The following is a 19,102-nucleotide window of genomic DNA, read 5'->3' on the forward strand; positions in this document are numbered from 1 at the left end:
ATTACAATTTAAGGAATTCAATAGCTTTAAGGGCTCGTTTGTTGTTTCATATGGTAATTATATACATAACTTACTTAAGATGCTAGTGTGTGTAAACACAGCTAGAAGCTGTGCACACAGAGAAGATGTTCTGCAAGTCCAATTCTCAAGAAATATGCTCCCAAATTTAGGAATTGTAAATGTGCCTTTGAGGGTGCCTTAGCAGATGGGACAAACTGCAATTTCAGCTGAGACTTTAAAACAATGAGATTCATGAGAAAGGAAGCTTGTAAGCATTCTAGGCATGAGACATTAAGCCAGTTTATTCAATGCAGAATTGGAAATTGTAAATGCACCCCACACATTTAAGAAATGCAAGTTAAGTAAGTGATCAAAATGTAAATCTTGACAGTTTGTGCTGCTTTAACTCACATTTTAGAAGCCCATATAGTTAGTAGTGCATCAACCTGTGCGGCTGTACTTACAAGGACATAGTTTCAGTATACTTACAGGGCAATGGTTATACATATTAGCACTGTAATGCAAAAGTCTGTATGCCAGCCTTAAAACTACCTAATTATCTGATTAAAATAATTAAAGAGCTCACTGCAACAGATTCTATGGTACTGAAAAAACCCATTATTAATTTACATTGATACAGAGTCAAACAATTTAACTGGGAATTTGAGTACCAAGGGGGTGAACACTTGTGAACAGTACTGAGGACATAAGAAACTTCAAAGTCACAGCAAATTCATTCAGAAGGTGCAGCATTGTTGTTTACTCAGAAGACAAAATCTTGATCCATGCATGGGTATCTACCACTTGGTCCAAAAAGACTTCCATGTATACCTTTTCTTCATTTTGGATATCAGTGTAGGGGACAGAAGTTCCTTCCCCAATTCCCAGGCATTAGACCTTTCTATTCACTGCATTAAAAAGACTAAAGACTCCGATCATATTTACAATTGTCACATTATCTTACAATGAAAAGATCTGCAACTGTGCCAAAGGACAAAGGTTAGATTCATGTTTGTCCACTAACGTGAACTTCTCATCTACTTTAATTTAAGATCATGAAGCCATCTTTAGAATTGGATAGGAGAATGTTTGGTGTGAAAAGGTGCAACTGATACTGAAGTGAGACGGCTTGTTAGCGCTTTGAGTTTGTACACATGCCATCTTCCTCATATTCACCCATCAGCTGCAACACATAAGATCCAGTGTAGAGAAGAAACTGCCCAGTTATTTGTGCCACATGGGACACAAACCGAAGCATTCTCCTAGAAGAGAAAAAAGTTAATGTCATTTTTAAAAGAGTCTTAGAATGCTGCATCATGTTTCAGCACACATAGGGCTCTTTTAGGATGAGTCACATTTATAAGAATCCTCACATTCCACCCACTTCTAGCCATTGTTTGGCAACAAGTGTTACACCAGGGCCTGATTCTGCAGCCACTACATAAGCAACTCCCACTGAGTGGGAAGGAAGCTGTTTGCATGTAGCAGAGTTAGGGCCTGCAAGAGAAATTTTAGTTATGCAGACAAAGCAGTTATTGGAGTTTCAGCAGAACATTCCAAATACCCTTACTGGGATTGCCATGTTTCCATTAATGACTTCAGGTAATCGGGAAGTCAATTTGAGCCCTGCAGCATTAATCCATTTTACCTATTAGTACAGTACAAGGTGGGAAGTAAGGAGGAATGCCAGCTACAGAACTACCACTGACATGTCTATTAAAGTACTGACCAGGTCTTATACTTAAGCACTCACATTGGCTTGTTTGGCTGCAGTGAACTTACATATGTAATACTAATGGAGCTGAGAATCTTCAAGCTTTGTCTTCCCAATTAATGAGTATTACTTATTACTGCTTACATTCCAGAGTAAGTTACTGGCTTGAAACATGCAGCTTTAGGCAGTCTCCAGGACCCAATACAAGACCCATGAAACTAAGGCAATGTGAGCACTAAGGTATTATCAAGACCCACAGGTTTTGGTGCAAGTTCCAGGCGTATAGAGGATAAAGCTGAATACTTAGCATTCGTGATCTCTTGGTGCATACACTCTGTACATCAGCCTCCAGTTACTCCTTAGAGTGATTTTCTAAGAATGAGAAAACCAGGCCATCTAGACCAGGACCTACACTGAGTTCAGCTTTCTGTACCAGCTCTGTATATTTACAATTCTGCTTTCATTCTCTCTAAACCCAAATGAATCTTCTAGACTCAAGTACCTGGAAGTTACCTGAACTCACAGCTACAAGCCAATTATACTAGGAAGCAGAAAACACAGAAAAGGGAACAAAGTATAGTAATAATCAGAGGGCTAGTTTGAAACTCAATCACTGCTCTATGAATGAGATCCTCCCCCACACAGTTCCTTAGAAGATAGGAACTAGGCCAACATCTCCCTTCCTCCAAGTAAAGCCTCACCTCTTGTCTGCCTAGCTTTCCCAGCCCTGAGTAAGGCCCAGTGCAGGTGTGATCTACTAGTACTGCCCTCTTCTAGGATTCCAGTTTAATGCAGAAGGCAGATCCTCTTCTCCTACACTCCTCCCCCATTGCCTATAGGAAGTTCGTTGTTCTCTCAACAGAAAGACTTTAACAAAAACAAAAAACCGCAGTCAGCAATTCACTCTACAGAAATTGAATAAAGCTCTCAGGAACTTGGCAGTGCTTTAAAGACAATCCCTTTTCCCTGATAAGCAAGGCTCCTATTTGATATAGCTTCAGTATGTTCTTTTCAATTATCCTGCTGGGGCTGGCCAAGTGACTTTATGGAACCAGGTGCAGCCTTCGTAGGCCTCCATGCAGCTGAGTCTTACAACAGCTGCAATATGAGAGACAACTGGCCGTGGGTGCCAGTGGCATTTTTAGCTGTGGAGGAGATTGTTGTTATTTGTTGGTCTGGACATTTGATCCTTTCTTTGAAAAGACAATAAGAAACAGAAAATTCATCAAGTTTGATGGCATGTAAGGGGATCCCTGCCTGCCAAGTGAACATTCACAGTATGAAACTTCAGCATCAATAGAACATTTTTCTAGGAACTACCTTGAGATTCCAGTGCAGTTTGTCTTCAGCTTGCAGCCACTTGGGATAGGTTCTTACTTATCTTCCCTGCAGCTAGCCCTTTGCAGAAACCTTACTTGCTTGTAGTGGCCCTAGAATGGCCTTATTATAATATAGCTATGTTTGTAGTGGGAATCCAGATACCTCAGCTGTCTCCCTGCTGTTTTTTGCACTTCCTGTATCAGCTTCTCTCAGCAGCTGCAGCACACTGGCAAAAACCTGGAGGAACTGTCACTTAAAATTCCCTCTTTAACAATGCAAGTTCCATTGTTAGAGTCCAAACTCATAACTGTTAATTGAATTAGACTGGCAAAAGACATTAGTGCCTACTTTTCAGAAGGGGACAGTGTTTAGTTCTGTTAAACAAAGTTCTGCACTCAGTTACCCATCCAGCCCCACTGAAATCAGTGCGGGGCAAGAGTATAGTACATGGCATAACTGGACCCTCCTTTAAATCCAAGGCTGAGAATCCAGACATTAAGGGATAGACTACAGTCTATGCCAATTTTTGGCTAGTGTCTTTAGTCTCAAGTTACATAGGATTTGAGGGGTCAGAACTTTGTCAGACAGATGCAGAAAAGTGCGCTGTTTGCAATTTAGTATTTTAGAACTCTTTCATTGGAGTCAGTAAGCCATTGTCTTTTGAAATCCTCACTTAAGTAATAAAATATCTTCAGGTTCATGTAGTTTCAACCTATAATGAATAGGCCTTCTACACTCTGACTGGCAGAGCAGGTAGAATATTTGCTTCCATTTTCAACCAGGGAGTGTCAATATATGCTATTTAAAAGTATCTGCATTTCAGTATTTGAAGGGATACAGAGCAGTTTGGGCTAAGTGTATCAGGCAGAGGCAGTTCACTTGGGAACCAAGACATCCCACAATCTTATTCAGATATGTGAAATCCACCTAGAGATAGTAAAAAGTTCACTTCACATCCCCATTTCTCTATGCCCATCAGAAGGGGAAACTGATCCTGTTATGCAGAATGTGGGAAAAGCCTAAAGGTTACTGTTATTCAGTCCTTCATTTCACTACATTGAAAGAACTTGGCATCTTTCCCAACAAGTCAGCATTCAGCCACCAGGTAATGTACATAGACTGGTCTTGCTTATTACAAATGGAAGTATCTTACTCTTGTGATAAGATTCTAATTTAAATTTCTGCCATAGAACTTTAGCTTTTAGATGCATTAAAAAGTCACATTGTAATAGCCATTCTTAGGTTTTTGGGTTTGTTTTTTTTTTTTTTTTTAAACACACACCCCTCTGTCATGTGCAGGAAACAGTCTAAAAATGCCTTTGCCTCTACTAGTTAATGCTTACATGGGTAACCAGTTAGCATCTTCATTGCAGGATCATTTAAAGCTCATGCTCCTTTGAGACTTGTTTTGGTTTATATCTACTTTATTCCCCTCACTGACTAATAGGAATGCACACTTACCGCAGCACAGTCTTGGCTCCCATACATTTGATGTCATATGACACAGAGTAGATTTCATAGAAAGTAGCTCTAATGTTTAGACAGCCAATAAAATCCTTTGGATTCAGCTTGTACAAGTCCAGAGTAATATTGGCTACCCCCATTTTCTTAGTCTGCTGTACAGCGAGGATATAATTTTCTCCCTAATTAAAGAGACATTTAGTTTTATACTATATCCAGTAGAGGTGACAGCACAGAGAATATACCTTAATGACCCTAGATAATGCAGCTATTCTTTAGAGTATCAAATGTTATTCCAATCTACATTGGTGTAGGATATGAATTCAAGTAGTGGTAACAAGGTATTTGCTACAAACTTGCAGCTTTCATCATGACTTCATTTAAGGCCTGATTAGGTCTGTTAGAGAATTCTCCAAAGTACCTAATCCTTCATATATTAATGGATACTCCCTTCAAGATATCATTTTTGCATGTGAAATATTACTTTTCTTTAGTCAGACTTGTCCCAAGATGACCCGAGACTCCTTGAACTATTAGGGCCAAATTCCGTCAGGATTACAACACTAGTGACCTGTTACAAGTTATTTAGCAAGCCAGCTGGTATTGGCACAATGACACCAGTGAGGACATGAACAACCACTAATTGAGAAGAGATTGCTTTAAGTGGACTGCTGCAGCAAACAGGCCAATAATATTTTAAAGTAATCAGGAGTCCAGATGCCCAATGTTTGCCTTCAAAGGGGAGTTTTCCCAGCTGCCTGGTGACTGGGCCTTGGAATGGCACCTGGGAATTGTGTGGTTGGTGATTTGTGGACCCAGTCCTTATAACTAGGATTTGAAGTAAGTCCCAAGTAATCTAATAAATCACTGGAAGGAACCACTATGATGGGACTCAGAATAGTCACAGAACAGCACTAAGCTGTACTTAAGCAAACTTAAAGGAGAGGAACAAGCACCTTCAACTGCTAAATCCTGACCTCCTCCCAGGTTATCTACCAAGTGACAGTGAAAAGCTGCTCATGCCCTCCCCCCCTTAAGATATTGTCACCAGAAGTGTCTGAAGCAGTCCAATGCTGTAGGGAGACACCTAGTGGATATATCTTGTATCTTACTCAATGAGAAATTTTACTCCAATTAGTGCTTTTGGAATGCTTTGTACATCACTTATCACTATTTTTAAAAAATGCAGACTGCTTGGAGCAGCTTTGCAATTTTATCTAGTAAACAATGTACAAGAAAGGCTAAGATACAAATTACTAGGGCACTTGGCCTCACTACTGTTTACACTAGACTGCTCTGCATTTGTTTTTGCTGTGACAGTCCATAGTAAATGCTTAGGGTTTGGCTCCCTTTCACAAGGATGAATTTTATACACTCAGAACGATGTTTTACAAGTACTCTTTCAGCACGCTCATTACCTAACTCCCATGCCCTTGTTTGTAGCTTTTTAAGTTGGAGGATGCTGGCAGATGACACATAACTGAACCATGTTCCTCATTTGAGTTATTTTGCAACTATACATAGACCAATGTGGAGTCTGAATCATTGAAATATAGGGCGAGAAGTGACCTCAAGAACTCAAGTCCAACTTGCTGTGCTGGAGGCAGGACCAAGTAAATCAGACCACTCCTGACAAGGGTTTGTCTAACCTCTCCATAAAAACCTCCAGTGATGAGGGTTCCACAACTTTCCTTGAAAATCTATTACAGAGCTTAATTACCCTTATAGATATTAGAAAACCCTTTCTAGCTTAGATTTCCCTTGCTGCAGATTATGGAAGGTAGGACAAGTAGTAATGAGCTTAGACAGAAAATAATTGATCTCTCATCTTCTTTATAAACAGCCTTGAACATATCTGAAGACTTAGGTTCCTCTTCAGTCTTCCCCTTCCTCCCCCACCCCCACTAAATATGCCCAGTTTTTAGGCTTTCCTCACAAGTGTTTTTCAAAAAGAAAAAAACCACTATTTTTATTGCTTTCCTCTGGACTCTCCAATTCATACACTTTTCCTAGAGATGTGGGGCTTCTCTATTAATTTATGCATTTGGTCTACCTGGCTAACATCAAGAGGATGGTGAGCTCTAGGTAGATGAGCCTGTATAGGCAATTTCAAAATTTTTGTTTTATGCTATGTGATGTTCCTTCGGTTAAGAAACAGCCTTTTCAAAACCAGGTCATCTGGTCACTGTGGACTACTGCCCAGTCCCTGCAGTTCTGCTCCTTGGAAGCGGTGTCTGCAACCCAAGGGTACTGAGGCAATCATGCATACACAGGAGCCTGCAACCTAGGTCCTAGTCTAAGAGGTGACAACTTAAGGCATGTCATCCATGGGCATTCAGAGGAGACAGTGGTACTGCTAGCCTGGGTCACTTGACAAGCACAAGCAATTTTTCCAGAGAGTTGTCATTTAACAGAAGGGCCATTAGAGAAATGACGTAGTCTCTTATTTGCATTATGGAGATAAGATCTGGACTATTCCTCACATGTGACTGAAGGGCCCCCCAATTTGCAGCCCAAGGGAAGGTGTGTCAAAAAAAACAACACAAAACCACACCCCCTAAAACCACTAGGTGAATCAGGCACATTCATCTTAAAATGCTCTTATGCCAATAAAAAAGGTCTAGACTCGTGTTTTTCTATTTCATAATTATGTTTTGATGGCACACTTTAGCCCTTTCCTAAGATTCTGCAAGCAGAATAATGCAGAAATATTTTTTTCTAAGTTAGTTAACCTCCACTGAATATCCACTGTGCTCAGAATATGGAGTTTTATACTATTTCAGACTATGCTGTAATCACGCCTTGGCTTTTACTTTAAGATGAGCTGCAGAGGAAAAAGTCATGCTTTTTAAAAAAAATAAAGTATGTTTTGCTTGATGTAAAAAAATGTTGGTGTTTAGTTCTCTAGTCAAAGAGGACTATAGGAGACAGAACTGAGCAAAAGGGATTTTTTGGTCCTTGAAGATGCTTGCTACATGTTTAATTCCAATTTATGCTAGGTTTTTGTAAGAGGTTTTCTGTCAGTTCAGCGAGGGTCAGAACTCCCTATTTCTAATCCTCTGGAAAGACTATGCATTCTTAGCATTGTAAGCTGGTTTTGGTTTTGATACTCAGCCTTCTTTGAAGGCAATTTTCCTCTCATTCCTCCCCCACTACCACCCCTTGCCCTACTTCTAGCTACTACAATTCTCCTTAAGCCAAGAGTTGTGAGTTCAATCCTTGAGGGGGCCATTTGGGGATTGGTCCTGCTTTGAGCAGGGGGTTGGACTAGATCTCTTGAGGTTCCTTCCAACCCTAGTAATCTATGATTCTATGATCTGCAAAGTTACAAAAAAGCAGTTAACACTTTACTTGTGTCCACTTCTGTCCTTTTTCTAGAAGAATGAAGTGTGTATTGTCTCCCAGGGATTGAAAGAACTCTTCAGTATCCACAACTGTGCCATCTTCCTCCAAAACTATAGTAATCAGTCCAGCAGTAATCAGCAAGGCATCTAGGGCCTACAATAAAAAATAGTAGATCTACTTCAGAATGCTTTCTGTCTAGTTGACATTTAACTACAGAAAACTACTCATTTGCAGAGTAGTTCAACACCAAATGACAGGTACTGATTTGCTTCTGTTTTACCTATAAAGATCAGTTCCAACTTCCACACCAAGGAAGAGTTGTGACCTCTAATAGGACACCACATGGTCCTGTACTCTGCAGAGTAGTTACTCTTTTTCTTCCACCCCCTAATCAAGTTGCTGTGAAAGTGCACAGAACTTCCAGAATATCTGGATCTCATGGTAATACAAGCAGGCTTTGATCATGTATTTTAAAAAGGAGGACTCCAACTACAGGTCATTAAGTATAGCTACACAAGCAGTCTAGTTGAGTCTCAGAGCAAGACTCCATTTTAGTTTAGTTTTGAGATAGTATTTCCAGTATCTCCTTCTGTTGAAGGACTAGGCTATGTTTCAATGAAGTTTAATCCTGAATTTGACATTAAGAAATCCATCTCTAAAAAGCCACGGTATGCGGGATATTTAGACCCTAATTCACCAGATTTCAGAGCCTCAAAAACAAGAGCCTACATTTCAGTCACTTGACTTAGGCCAGGATAAAATAACCTTTGCTCTCAGAGTTGAGACCAGAAGGCCTAGGTATTATGTTCTTACTGACAAGTCTCAATCAAGTGTTTGATATACCTTGCTAATAAGCTCCTGCAGACTGCTTGCAACAACTCCTTTCCGACTGCTGCGGTCATGATTTGATACACGGAAGGGTCGGGCTGCAGGCGTGAGAGGAGGGAACAGGGTCTGTCTTGTCACTGACCCCACAGATGTTCCCATGGATACCAGAGATCTAAAAAGCAGTTTCATTTTAAATAAAAACAAGCATTGAGATTAGTCATTATGATGTATGCATTCACTATATAATGCTCATATGTAGTTCTCACAGGCCAGTTGAGACCAGACTAGTTTAAGAAGTTCAGTGATCAGAGTTGTTTCCATAAAACTGGAGTATTTGCTTTCTTCTTGGCAAGATAAGGTTTTTCAGTTTTAGACCTGTTTAGATATTTGGGACCAACTTGGCCAGGTTACCACTGGTCACAGTCCTGCTAACAACAACTTTGATATTCTTTAATAGGATATTGCAGCATTTCTCAAACTGGGGTCTCTGGACCCCTGGGGGTCTCCAAGTGTACCCTAAGGGGTCTGCAGGTCCTGCTGATCAGCTCCTCCCCTTCCATGCACCCTAAAAATCCAGCAGCGCAGCAGGGCAAAGGCAGGCTTCCTACCTTCCTTGACTCCGTGCCACTTCCGGAAGTGGATGGCACATCCCTGATGCCCCGGGGGGTCTCCTTGCTTAGAGCAGCTACCTTTCCAACTTAGTGTACTTCAGCTCCATTGTTTATCTTACAGATAAAGGAAACTGATCTTTCATTTGGCTGATGCATTTGAATGCCTCCTAACAGCTGTATGAAAGAAAGTTCTTTATTAGATAAGACAAGCCAGTTTTATTCTAGTAAATTGTAATGGATACATGGCTGTGGGTCTGATCAACACAGTGCCTCTGCATCCACCTGTTGTAAGGCAGGGATTCACCTCGATAATTTCCATTATTACACGAGCAAAGCACTGGGAGTTTACATGCCTGTTGCAAGTGGCAAGCTAGCTAGCAGTAGCTATTTTAAGATATGAGCTATTACTTCTCTGCAGCATTGGTTTTGTCAAGATTTGAAAGTCTGTCAGTGATGCACCAAGGTAGATGCTTCAGGTATCCTAGTCACTGGAATCACTATTTTGAATACTAGTGTTCAATTTGATGCAATTATTTGGCTGAAGTTAGATTTATTTGCTTGAAACTAGATTTGGTATAGAGAGCATGATAAAATCTTCCCTCAACCCATTTAATTCAGCTAAGGATGCATGGACTAAGTTTGTTGGTTTGAAAGTCAGAGATTGCTAGTTTTGACTATCAAGTTACGTTTTGGTTCTAGTTCCTGATAAGTGTCTGTCACAGGTTTAATTCTGACTAGACATATCCTTCACTGTATACGGCTTTGTTCTTCATAAATCAGCAACATATTCTTAGTTTGACATTCACTTAATTCAAGAAGTATTTTTTTGATTAATATTTATTCCATGTGTAGTTGAAGCCATTGCTTTCTGATTGTTTTTCCCTCTGAAGAGCAAATTCAGCACGAGGTACTAGGCATCTCTGATAATGATGCACAGATACAGTACAAAATGCAATATTGTACATTTCTCTGCCATACCAGTGTGCACTTCAACCCTGATTTGAAGTTATCCCTGGGGCGAATGGGCATTTTTCTTGCCCAGTTACCAATTTCTGCCAAGAATTACAGTACAGTTAAATTTTTGTGATGTAGGTATTTGCTCTTGATCTTATGCCTAGTGACAAATGTGTTACACAGCCCTCAAGTGATCAGTTTTTACCTTTTGAATGCTCGCAATATGGACTAGATTCGGATCAGTAGCATACAACTAAGAAGTTTCATATCCCATCATCAAGCTTAAGGCTCCATAGTAGGGAGCTGTCTGAAAAAGTTGCAGACAATGGAAGCATACATCACTTTTACATAAAAAAAGTTACTTTATCAGTACAGTACTAGAGTCTATCATAATCAAAAAGGCTCTACAAGCCCAGGTGGAACAGCTGGGGATTGAGGATATTAAGTATTGCAGTTTACTTTCTAACTACTAAGCTGAATTACATCTTGTGAAGTCTTATTTTGCCAGGAAGGTAATTTGTGCAGGTAGAAGACAAAGCGTAAGAAAAAAGCACAAGGCTACGGCATACATTATGTATCAATAAGAGTTACTGACAGGACAAGGAAGCATCATGTGGGCTTTAGGTTTAGGATTCAGAGCCAAGTAAGAGCTTTGGTTCAGGTTAAACAGCTCAAGAGCTGAGTTTACCTGATTTCTGCCATCTTGTGCTGCTATTTGTCCAATTTTGGCACCCAAATCCTCCAGTAATATCAAAATGTAGTGCCCATTTCTGGATCCAACATGTAAACAAAGCCATAGGATCACATTAAGATCCAAGATTCTCATTCAAATGGCTTTTCTTGCTGATTTGAATGGGTTCAGAATTGAAAGTTCTCTCATACTCTTTAGTACTACCAATCAGTCACTGTTTCCATCTGTGATAAACCTGCCAACATTTATAGCAAGACTGTCATTGTAATATTTAACCTGAAACTGTTTCTGCCTGTTCAGGTAGCTGAGAACTTTGGGCTCCCAAGTGGTAGAGCAAACAGGATTCTCTTAGTGATAGGAGTCATCAGTGACCGCTGGTCTTTTTACCTATTTGGACACCAGATCCAATTCTTACCTGTCCATAGTGACTGCAGCCAAAGACCTTTAGATATATTAATCCAGATTCTTGGACCCAGTCTGGCTGCTTTATATTGTAGCAATTAGAAAGCAGCCTTTGAAACTGACAAGTGGATGCCCGATGCAAGGGTGACTTGGTACCCCACAATCTACTGTAGAAAGAAAAACTGAAGGCCAAGAAAGTAATAGCACAACAATAGCAAGAAATGCTAATTACATTTAATAACTTTGTAAGTTAAACAGGCCCACAACTGTTTTATTATTAAACTGCAAAGGGTATGTTTTAGGGAGGCAGTGAGGGTACAGGTATTTTACCCAGTTTAGGCAGCAATACCAGTTCCAGGGCATGGAAGAGTTTTCTACAAAGGTACACAACCATCATCCTCAAACTTTAGTAATCTGCCAGACTTGGTGTTAGAGCCACATTAGAAGTTCTTCATTTTTGAACTAGGAACTTGCACATAGTATTCCAAACACTTGTTTTTAGAATGGCGACATGTAAGATCCATGAATTCAGCTACTTTTCAGTGGGTGGTATTTTACAATGAACTCTGTGCACACTGTTGGCTGCAAAGCTTGAGACATCTTGCAGACAACCTACGGGGTGTCATGCAGGGTTGCCTACGTGACATGGTGCAACAGCCTTCTGTCATACTCAGGAGTCACAAATTGCACAACATCAATCTATTGCCTGTCTGTGACCTTTAGAGTAAATTGACTAAAAGGGCTATCCTTTGCATCAGGGGAGTGAATCAGCTAGAAGTGATGCTGTTAGTGTTTCAGGGAGGATGTGCTATTAGCATTTCCCCAGACTATGCATTTTAAGAGTTTTATCTTTCACAGAACTTTAGAGAAAGAATTACTGGAATGGCTAATTTAGATTCATTAGAATGTACAAGATGAAGACAGAAACTAAACAAATTTAAGACTGTTCCATAGTGAGAACTGTCTTTTTAGACATACTGAATAGCTGCCTGCAACATGAATATAGATTTAAGTCTAAAATCAAATCTTAAATTTAATGGCTGACCCATGAGCTTTACACTCTCTTGGCATGATATCTGGTAGTTTAGTACAATGGCTTTTAAACTTTTTTCTGGGGACCTAGTTGAAGAAAATTGTTGATGCCCATGACCGAGTGGAGCTGGGGGTGAGGGGCTCAAGCTGTGGGAGGGGCTCAGGCAGAGGGTTGGGGTGCAGGGTGGAGCCAGAAGTGAGGGGGATCTGGGCTCAGGGTGCAGGCTCTGGGCTGGGGCCAGGGATGCGGGGGCTTGGGTTGCAGGAAGGGGTTCTGGGTTTGGGAGGCTCAGGACTAGGGTAGGTGATTGGGGTTTGGGCACAGATTTGCTTCCAGTGGCTCCTGGTCAGCAGCACAGCCAGGGTGCACCGCAAACCGCTCTGCGCCCTGGAAGTGGCCAGCAGCACATCTGGCTCCTAAGCAGAGGCACGGAAGCAGCTCCATGCAACTCCCACCCAGAGGCACCACCTCAGTTTGCATTGGCCAGGGTGGAGCTGGTGCTTAGAGCAGTACATGGAGCTTTGTGACCCCCCCCCCGGCCCCCCACCTAGAAGCTGGACCTGCTGCTGACCACTTCCAGGGCACAGCACAGTGTCAGAAAAGGTAGGCACATGCCTGCATTAGCTGGGCAGCGCCACCAATGGACTTGTAACATCTTGGTTAGCAGTGCTGACCAGAGCAAGGTGACCCAGTGCCTGACATGCTGTGACCTAGTACTGGGTCATGACCCACAGATTGAAAAACACTGGTTTAGTATCTACTGTGGTGCAGTAGATGTACTATTTGCTAGTTTTACTGCCAGAACATTGTACACATGATTTAGTGTCCTGTATTTAATTAAAGCAAAGTAACTTGTTTACTTGCTACTATAAGATCTCAGTCATCAAGATGGGAACTAAGAATTGAATCAAACTCCAGAATTCCAAGGTTTATAATCAAACCAGTCAGAGTTTCTTTCACCTTCATGCTACAGAACACAAGATCAATCAAAATTTTGTCTAGTCTTTAAGATTATCTTCTTGTTTTGTTTCAGTCTCAATATTCTAACATTTAAGATTTAATAGCAGTGTATACAGCTACTCCTGAAGCCAAGGAGCTAACTGTACTCTTGCTGTTGCACCAATTCTCTGAGAGGAATGGCTACCGTCTAAAAACAGTCTGACCACTGTTGAGACATTTGACCCAAATCTTTGTTCTTTAAAAAAAGAAGTGGATAAAAGGAGACACTAGGAAGTTTCCTTTTCAGTACAACGAACGTGCAACTATGTTACGATTCCTTTTTATACGGAAACTGCTAATCCACAACCATCTCTTGTTTCATTCAAACACCGAGTGGCTCAGAGAAAGCAAGAAGCAGCCAAGTTCGGATGCACGGGGTTTTCAGCAGGTGAAGTCATCACTACAAGGCACTGCAGCTTTTATTTTAAGCCAGAAGGTGCGGGCGTTAGGTTTCTTCCAAGGATGCCTGGCAACATCTGCGAGTTACATTTTCAACAGCAGCTATCGAAAGGTTTCGAGTGAGCCGGAGAGCCCTGGCTGCGGGATCCCCCGGGATTAGAGCAGGCGGAGGGCGAGGCGGATTGCTCGGCGGCCCGCGGGCTGAGCCGCGGCAGCACCATATGGGCGGGGAGGCTGGAAGCCCCCCCGCGTTTGGATCCAGCCTCAGATCCCCCTTGCGCTTTGCTCGTCTCGGGCCGGTGCACCCCCAGGGACACGCGCTCACTCACCGCACTAGGGCGCCGGCGTAGTCCCGAGCGCTCTCCATACTGTACTGTGCCGTGCCGTGCCGAGCCGAGCGCCGCGCCAATAACCACCAGCCTGGGAAACGCCCGGTTCCGCCGCTACTTATCTCGGCAGATGGCTCCGCCCCCGCCCGAGATAACCCCGCCCACTCCTAGGAAGTCACGCCCACTACCTTCTCCCCCTCCCCCATGCTCAGCCGCGCCCATTCCTAGTGCCTGCCTGGCGGGGGTGAGGACCTGCTGGGGTTTGCATGAGGGGTGGGGCCGCAGTGAGAGTCAGAGGGGGGAGGGGTAATGGGGGAGCTGAGGAGAAGGCTTAAGGTAGGGGGGAGGGTCAGAGAGTGAGTATTGGGGTAGGGGAGGGAAGATGAGCAGGAAAGGTGGAGAAGGGACCAGAGGAAGAAGTGGGTGGGGTTGACTGGAGGTTCAGGGACCGAACAGGGCCATCCAGAGGGCGGGCAAATGGGGAAATTTGCCCTGGACCCCACAGGGGCCCCCACAAGAATAAAATATTCTATAGTTTTGCAACTTTTTTTTATGGAAGGGGACCCTGAAATTGCTGAATCCTCTGGGCAGCCCTGGGACCAAATCAAAACACTTATTGGCAGGCTGCCCAGTGCTTCTATATCATGATGCCAACTTTTCCCGACCTAGCACTAAAAATTTCCCAAATCTGGTGAAAAATTCCCAGATAAGGTTTTTTACAGTGCTTCTGTATCCTGGGAAATTTCCTCAACTCTGGAAATTTGTGAGTAAAATGTTTCAAGTTGGGAAATTGGGAATTTTCATTCAAACATTTTACTCAAAAAATCCCAGATTTGGGGAAATTTCCCAGGATATAGAAGCACTGGCTGCAGCCCCCTGGCTGTTGCGAGAGTGCAAACGACACGGGCAGTTTCTCAGAGCAGGTGGCTGGATGCACCAGGAATCCCTGTTACTTATCTTCATAATAATTAATGAATAAATGGGGCTTGATCCCCTCTGCCTATGTATCCTTGGTGACCGTTTCTGATTCCCTGGTAACCAGTGTGATGGTCTCTTTACTGTCACTTTATTTTCCCTGCTTTGGTTTTGCACAATTTTTCCTCACTACTTTTTAATAGAAAGCTTTCTTTTGGTTTTGTTGTGTTTGTCTTTGTATATTTGTGCTTACATACATTCTGATGGGATTATAGAGGTTTTCTGGTGGATATAGGTTGAGATGGCCATAATCTGATCAATAGAGCAGTGATGTGACTACTATGGCATGACTCCCCTGCAGCTGGTGTGTTCATTTACCTCTGTACAAAGTGGGTATAAAACGAATAGCACATTAAAATGGTGGCGTTTGCCCAGGTGTAAACTGAATATAAACACTTCCAAGACACTGTAGAATCAGGACCCAAGTCAGTTAAGGCAGCTGTTACCCTCTACAGAGCTAAAAGCAAATCTGCCTAAAAAGCTTTCTCTTTTATTTTTGCTAAGGATACACACAAGTGGTTATAGAGGGGTCAGGTATCATGAATTAGGGAGAGGGAATATACAGCATGTGAAAAAGGAGCAGAAGGATGGTAAAAAGTGGTAGATTGACAACGCTGGAAAATAAAGTCCTCTTTTTCTAGCAGATCAGACATATCAGAGATACCAGTGAACTTGTTAACTGGTGAAATCACAGGGCAAAAGTGTATCTTAAAAGAATTATGTTTTAACCCTTTTCGACCATGTGTTGTAACGTGATTTCTTCTTGCCTGTGTGAATAGGAAACGCATAAAATAACTATGTTAAGGAACCATGTCTTAGCCTAGCTACCTATCTGTGATAAAATAGTTCCCTAACATGATTTCTTTAAGCCACACAGGCAAGAATAAAACATTATAATATATTGGGGCCACCACCATTTTCCTCAGATAAGTTTAGTCAGTTATTTTGGTAGCATAAATGGAGCATTAGTGGCTGATATGTAGGGAAAATTGAACAGACAATTCATCTGGAAAACGAAAAAAGTTCCTTTCAAATATGCTTTTGCCTGATGATTTCACCTATGAAAGACTTGCATAAAAACTTCTCTATACATGAGGTAGGCCCATTGTTGGTGCAACAAATCACAAGGATCGTTGTAGAAATCAAAGTGGCAATCACCCTGTGGAAGCAGGCTGCCTTGAATAGATACCTGTTAGTTGGGCACTAGTTTGGGGTTAAGACATTCACACTGGCTGGGTGCTGTTATGTTGGGGTTGGGCGTGACAATACATGATCTGTTGCACAGGTGTGTATTATCAATGTGGCCAATGTGACAGAGATTGCTTAGGGTTTAATAAATCGGGGTGCCTGAACTGTGCAGGATCATTGATAGAACATATGTGCTCGTTCTATGTTCACATCACCTCCTCAGTAAGATGAATTATGGTAACAGAAAGGAGAGCTACTCAATGGTGATACAAGCCTTAGTTTATCATTGTGGCAAATTTTTGAACATTTGTATGGTGTGGCCAGGAAAAGCACATGAATGTCTGAAGCATCAAGCAAAGATGAGATGTTCAATATACAGTGCAGTGAGGAGGCAGGAGCACCTGAAACACCTTATGAACAATTTGGCTCTTGCATTGGAGGCTGTTTCTTATTTTAGCACAGTGTGCAATTGGTTCTTGCCAGGGCCAGCTCTAGGTTTTTTTCCACCCCAAGGAAAACATTTTTGGCTGCCCCCCGTCCCAGGCCTGGGCTCCTCACCACACCCCATGCTGCCCCAGCCCTGGGCTCTCCACACCCCCCCCCCACACCTCCTGCCACCCCAGCTCTGGGCTCTCCCCCCCCACCAACCTGCACCCTCCTTCCGCTGCAGCCCTGGGTCACTGGTAACTCACTCCAAGGGCAGGTCATTCAGCAGGAATTTTAGAACACAGACAGGATTGGTTCCCATATGGTTACAGAACTGCAGTAAAGTGGAACAATTTTCAGCTTGTGTGATTGGAGGATATCTGGATGCATATTATAAGACTGTCCTACATAAATGAGGAAAAGTTGAGGTGTCTTTATTATTCTTTTGTTCCACTCTTTCTTTCTATGGGGAATTTGCCAATGCAGTATTACTGACTTCCTTTTAAACAAACAAACAAACAAACAAACAAACAAACAAACAAACAAACAAAAGCAATAGCTTTTGAAAATAGCAATTCCAGTCCTAATAACCACTAGGAAGCATTTCTTGCTCAATTTTATCCTACTTTTTCTACAGCAAGTTACAGTGGATCAGTATATTTGATTTGGGAGAAATGAAGTAACAGCTGCCCAAACTGAGCTTGAGCACTCCTGAGTTTTGAGGTGTTCAAATCTGGAAGGCAGGTGCTGGGCGGGAGGGGGCTGTGGCTCCGCGGGGGAGCACGGCAGCATATATGCAGCAGTGTGTCTGGTGCTGCGTGTAGCCAGACACGCTGGTCTGAGTGGCACAGTAAGGGGGCTAGGGGGTTGGAGAAGGGCTAGTGGGTTCCTGGGGGGCAGTCAAGGATAGGGTGCAGGGGGGGTTGGATGGGGTGGAGTTTTGGGGGGGCAGTCAGGGGCAGGGAGAAGGGGGGTTAGATGGGTCAGGGATTCGGGGGGGCAGTCAGGGGACAAGCAGCGGTTGCATAGGCATGGGAGTCCCAGGGGTTTATCAGGAGACAGGTAGGGGGTGGCATCCTAAGGGGGAAGTTGGGGGGGTCTCAGGAGGGGGAAGTTGGGGACAAGGAGAAGGGAGGCTTAGATAGGGGGTGAGGTCCCAAGGGGCAGTTAGGGGCAGGGGTCCCAGGAGGGGGCATCAGGGGACAAGGACCAGCAGCACTTACATAGGGAGTGGGGTTCTGGGGGGCAGTTAGGGGCAGGGGTCCCTGAAGGGGGTGATCAGGGAATAAGGAGCAGGGGGGGTGGATGGGTTGGGGTTTCTGTGGGGGGCAGTTGGAGGGAATCAGTGGTGGCAGGGTGGCTACCCTCCCTCCCCATGGAGTGTCCAATTTTTTGAATGTTAAAATATGGTATCCCTACCCTTCACAGTGCAGCTCTCCATTCACAGCAAGCTGCAGCATGAGGTCTCAGCTACCTCCCTCCCTCCCCCTTCCTTTCCTGTCGGTGATGGCCAAGGGAATGCTGGGAAATGTAGTTCTTTCCCTGCTCCAGGGCTGGCTCTATAGGTAGGGAGTTAACCAAGGAACTACAGCTCCCAGGGCCCCCTGTTGGTTCTCAGCTCCTGTGCTGGATCCGTGCCGCCGCTGCAAATGGGCATTGCCAAGCACGTGTTTGCTTTGCGGGTGTCTAGAGCTGCCCCTGGTTCTTGCTATGTTGGTAATCGTTGCTCATCTGTTAAATAATGTAGTAATTAAATTATCCCATTCATTTAATTTGTATGGTAAGGGATTTTATGGTGTCTGTATCCAAGGATGCATTGACATGGCAATAATTATTATCAACTGCAGCAATAAAGTTCCTTTACATAGTCTAAAAATGGTGAACTTTATACGCTTGCTGTTTGTATGCATTTCTTTTTCTCATGGTTTATTAATTATTTGTATTAGCTATAGTAAGTGAGTTTATGGAGGAGTGATTTGTTATATTGATATGAAAGAGCAGTCTGACTGATGTAGTGATTATACACAGACTTTTTTTTCAGAATCTGCTTTATTATACAAACACAAAGTGAAACCAGCTACAACATTGTCAGTGTAACAGATTTATAAAAAACAAGTGTCATAAGTATTTCATTTCAAAGAATCGTAGAATCATAGAAGATTAGGGTTGGAAGAGACCTCAGGAGGTCATTAGTCCAACCCCCTGCTCAAAGCAGCACCAACCCCAACTAAATCATCCCAGCCAGGGCTTTGTCAATTCGGGCCTTCAAAACCTCCAAGGATGAAGATTCCACCACCTCCCTAGGAAACCCATTCCAGTGCTTCACCACCCTCCTAGTGAAATAATTTTTCCTAATATCCAACCTACACTTCCCCCACTGCAACTTGAGACCATTGCTCCTTGTTCTGTCATCTGTCACCACTTTGC

At 42.8% G+C, this 19,102-nt stretch overlaps 1 protein-coding gene across 1 annotated transcript; it reads right to left on the reverse strand.

The window, feature by feature from the left end:
* Positions 1-284: 284 nt before the first annotated feature.
* CIDEA (cell death inducing DFFA like effector a) lies at positions 285-14,194 on the reverse strand. The gene is made up of 5 exons (XM_050942198.1): positions 14,087-14,194; positions 8,684-8,840; positions 7,847-7,993; positions 4,496-4,677; positions 285-1,262 (listed from the first exon to the last, which is right to left on the reverse strand). The coding sequence occupies exons 1-5, from the start codon at positions 14,122-14,124 to the stop codon at positions 1,133-1,135; spliced, it is 654 nt and encodes a 217-aa protein (XP_050798155.1). The 5' UTR covers positions 14,125-14,194; the 3' UTR covers positions 285-1,132.
* Between the last annotated feature and the right edge of the window lie 4,908 nt (positions 14,195-19,102).

Source organism: Gopherus flavomarginatus, chromosome 2 (genome assembly GCF_025201925.1).
Source record: "Gopherus flavomarginatus isolate rGopFla2 chromosome 2, rGopFla2.mat.asm, whole genome shotgun sequence".
Classification (NCBI taxonomy): domain Eukaryota; kingdom Metazoa; phylum Chordata; order Testudines; family Testudinidae; genus Gopherus; species Gopherus flavomarginatus.

Excerpts from the sequence above, each read along its gene's own strand:
- CIDEA (XM_050942198.1), bottom strand. The coding sequence starts at position 14,124 with ATGGAGAGCGCTCGGGACTACGCCGGCGCCCTAGTGCG. Across the intron at positions 8,841-14,086 it reads TACGCCGGCGCCCTAGTGCG|ATCTCTGGTATCCATGGGAA; the intron begins GTGAGTGAGCGC and ends ACTGCTTTTTAG. Across the intron at positions 7,994-8,683 it reads TGCAGGAGCTTATTAGCAAG|GCCCTAGATGCCTTGCTGAT; the intron begins GTATATCAAACA and ends TTTTTATTGTAG.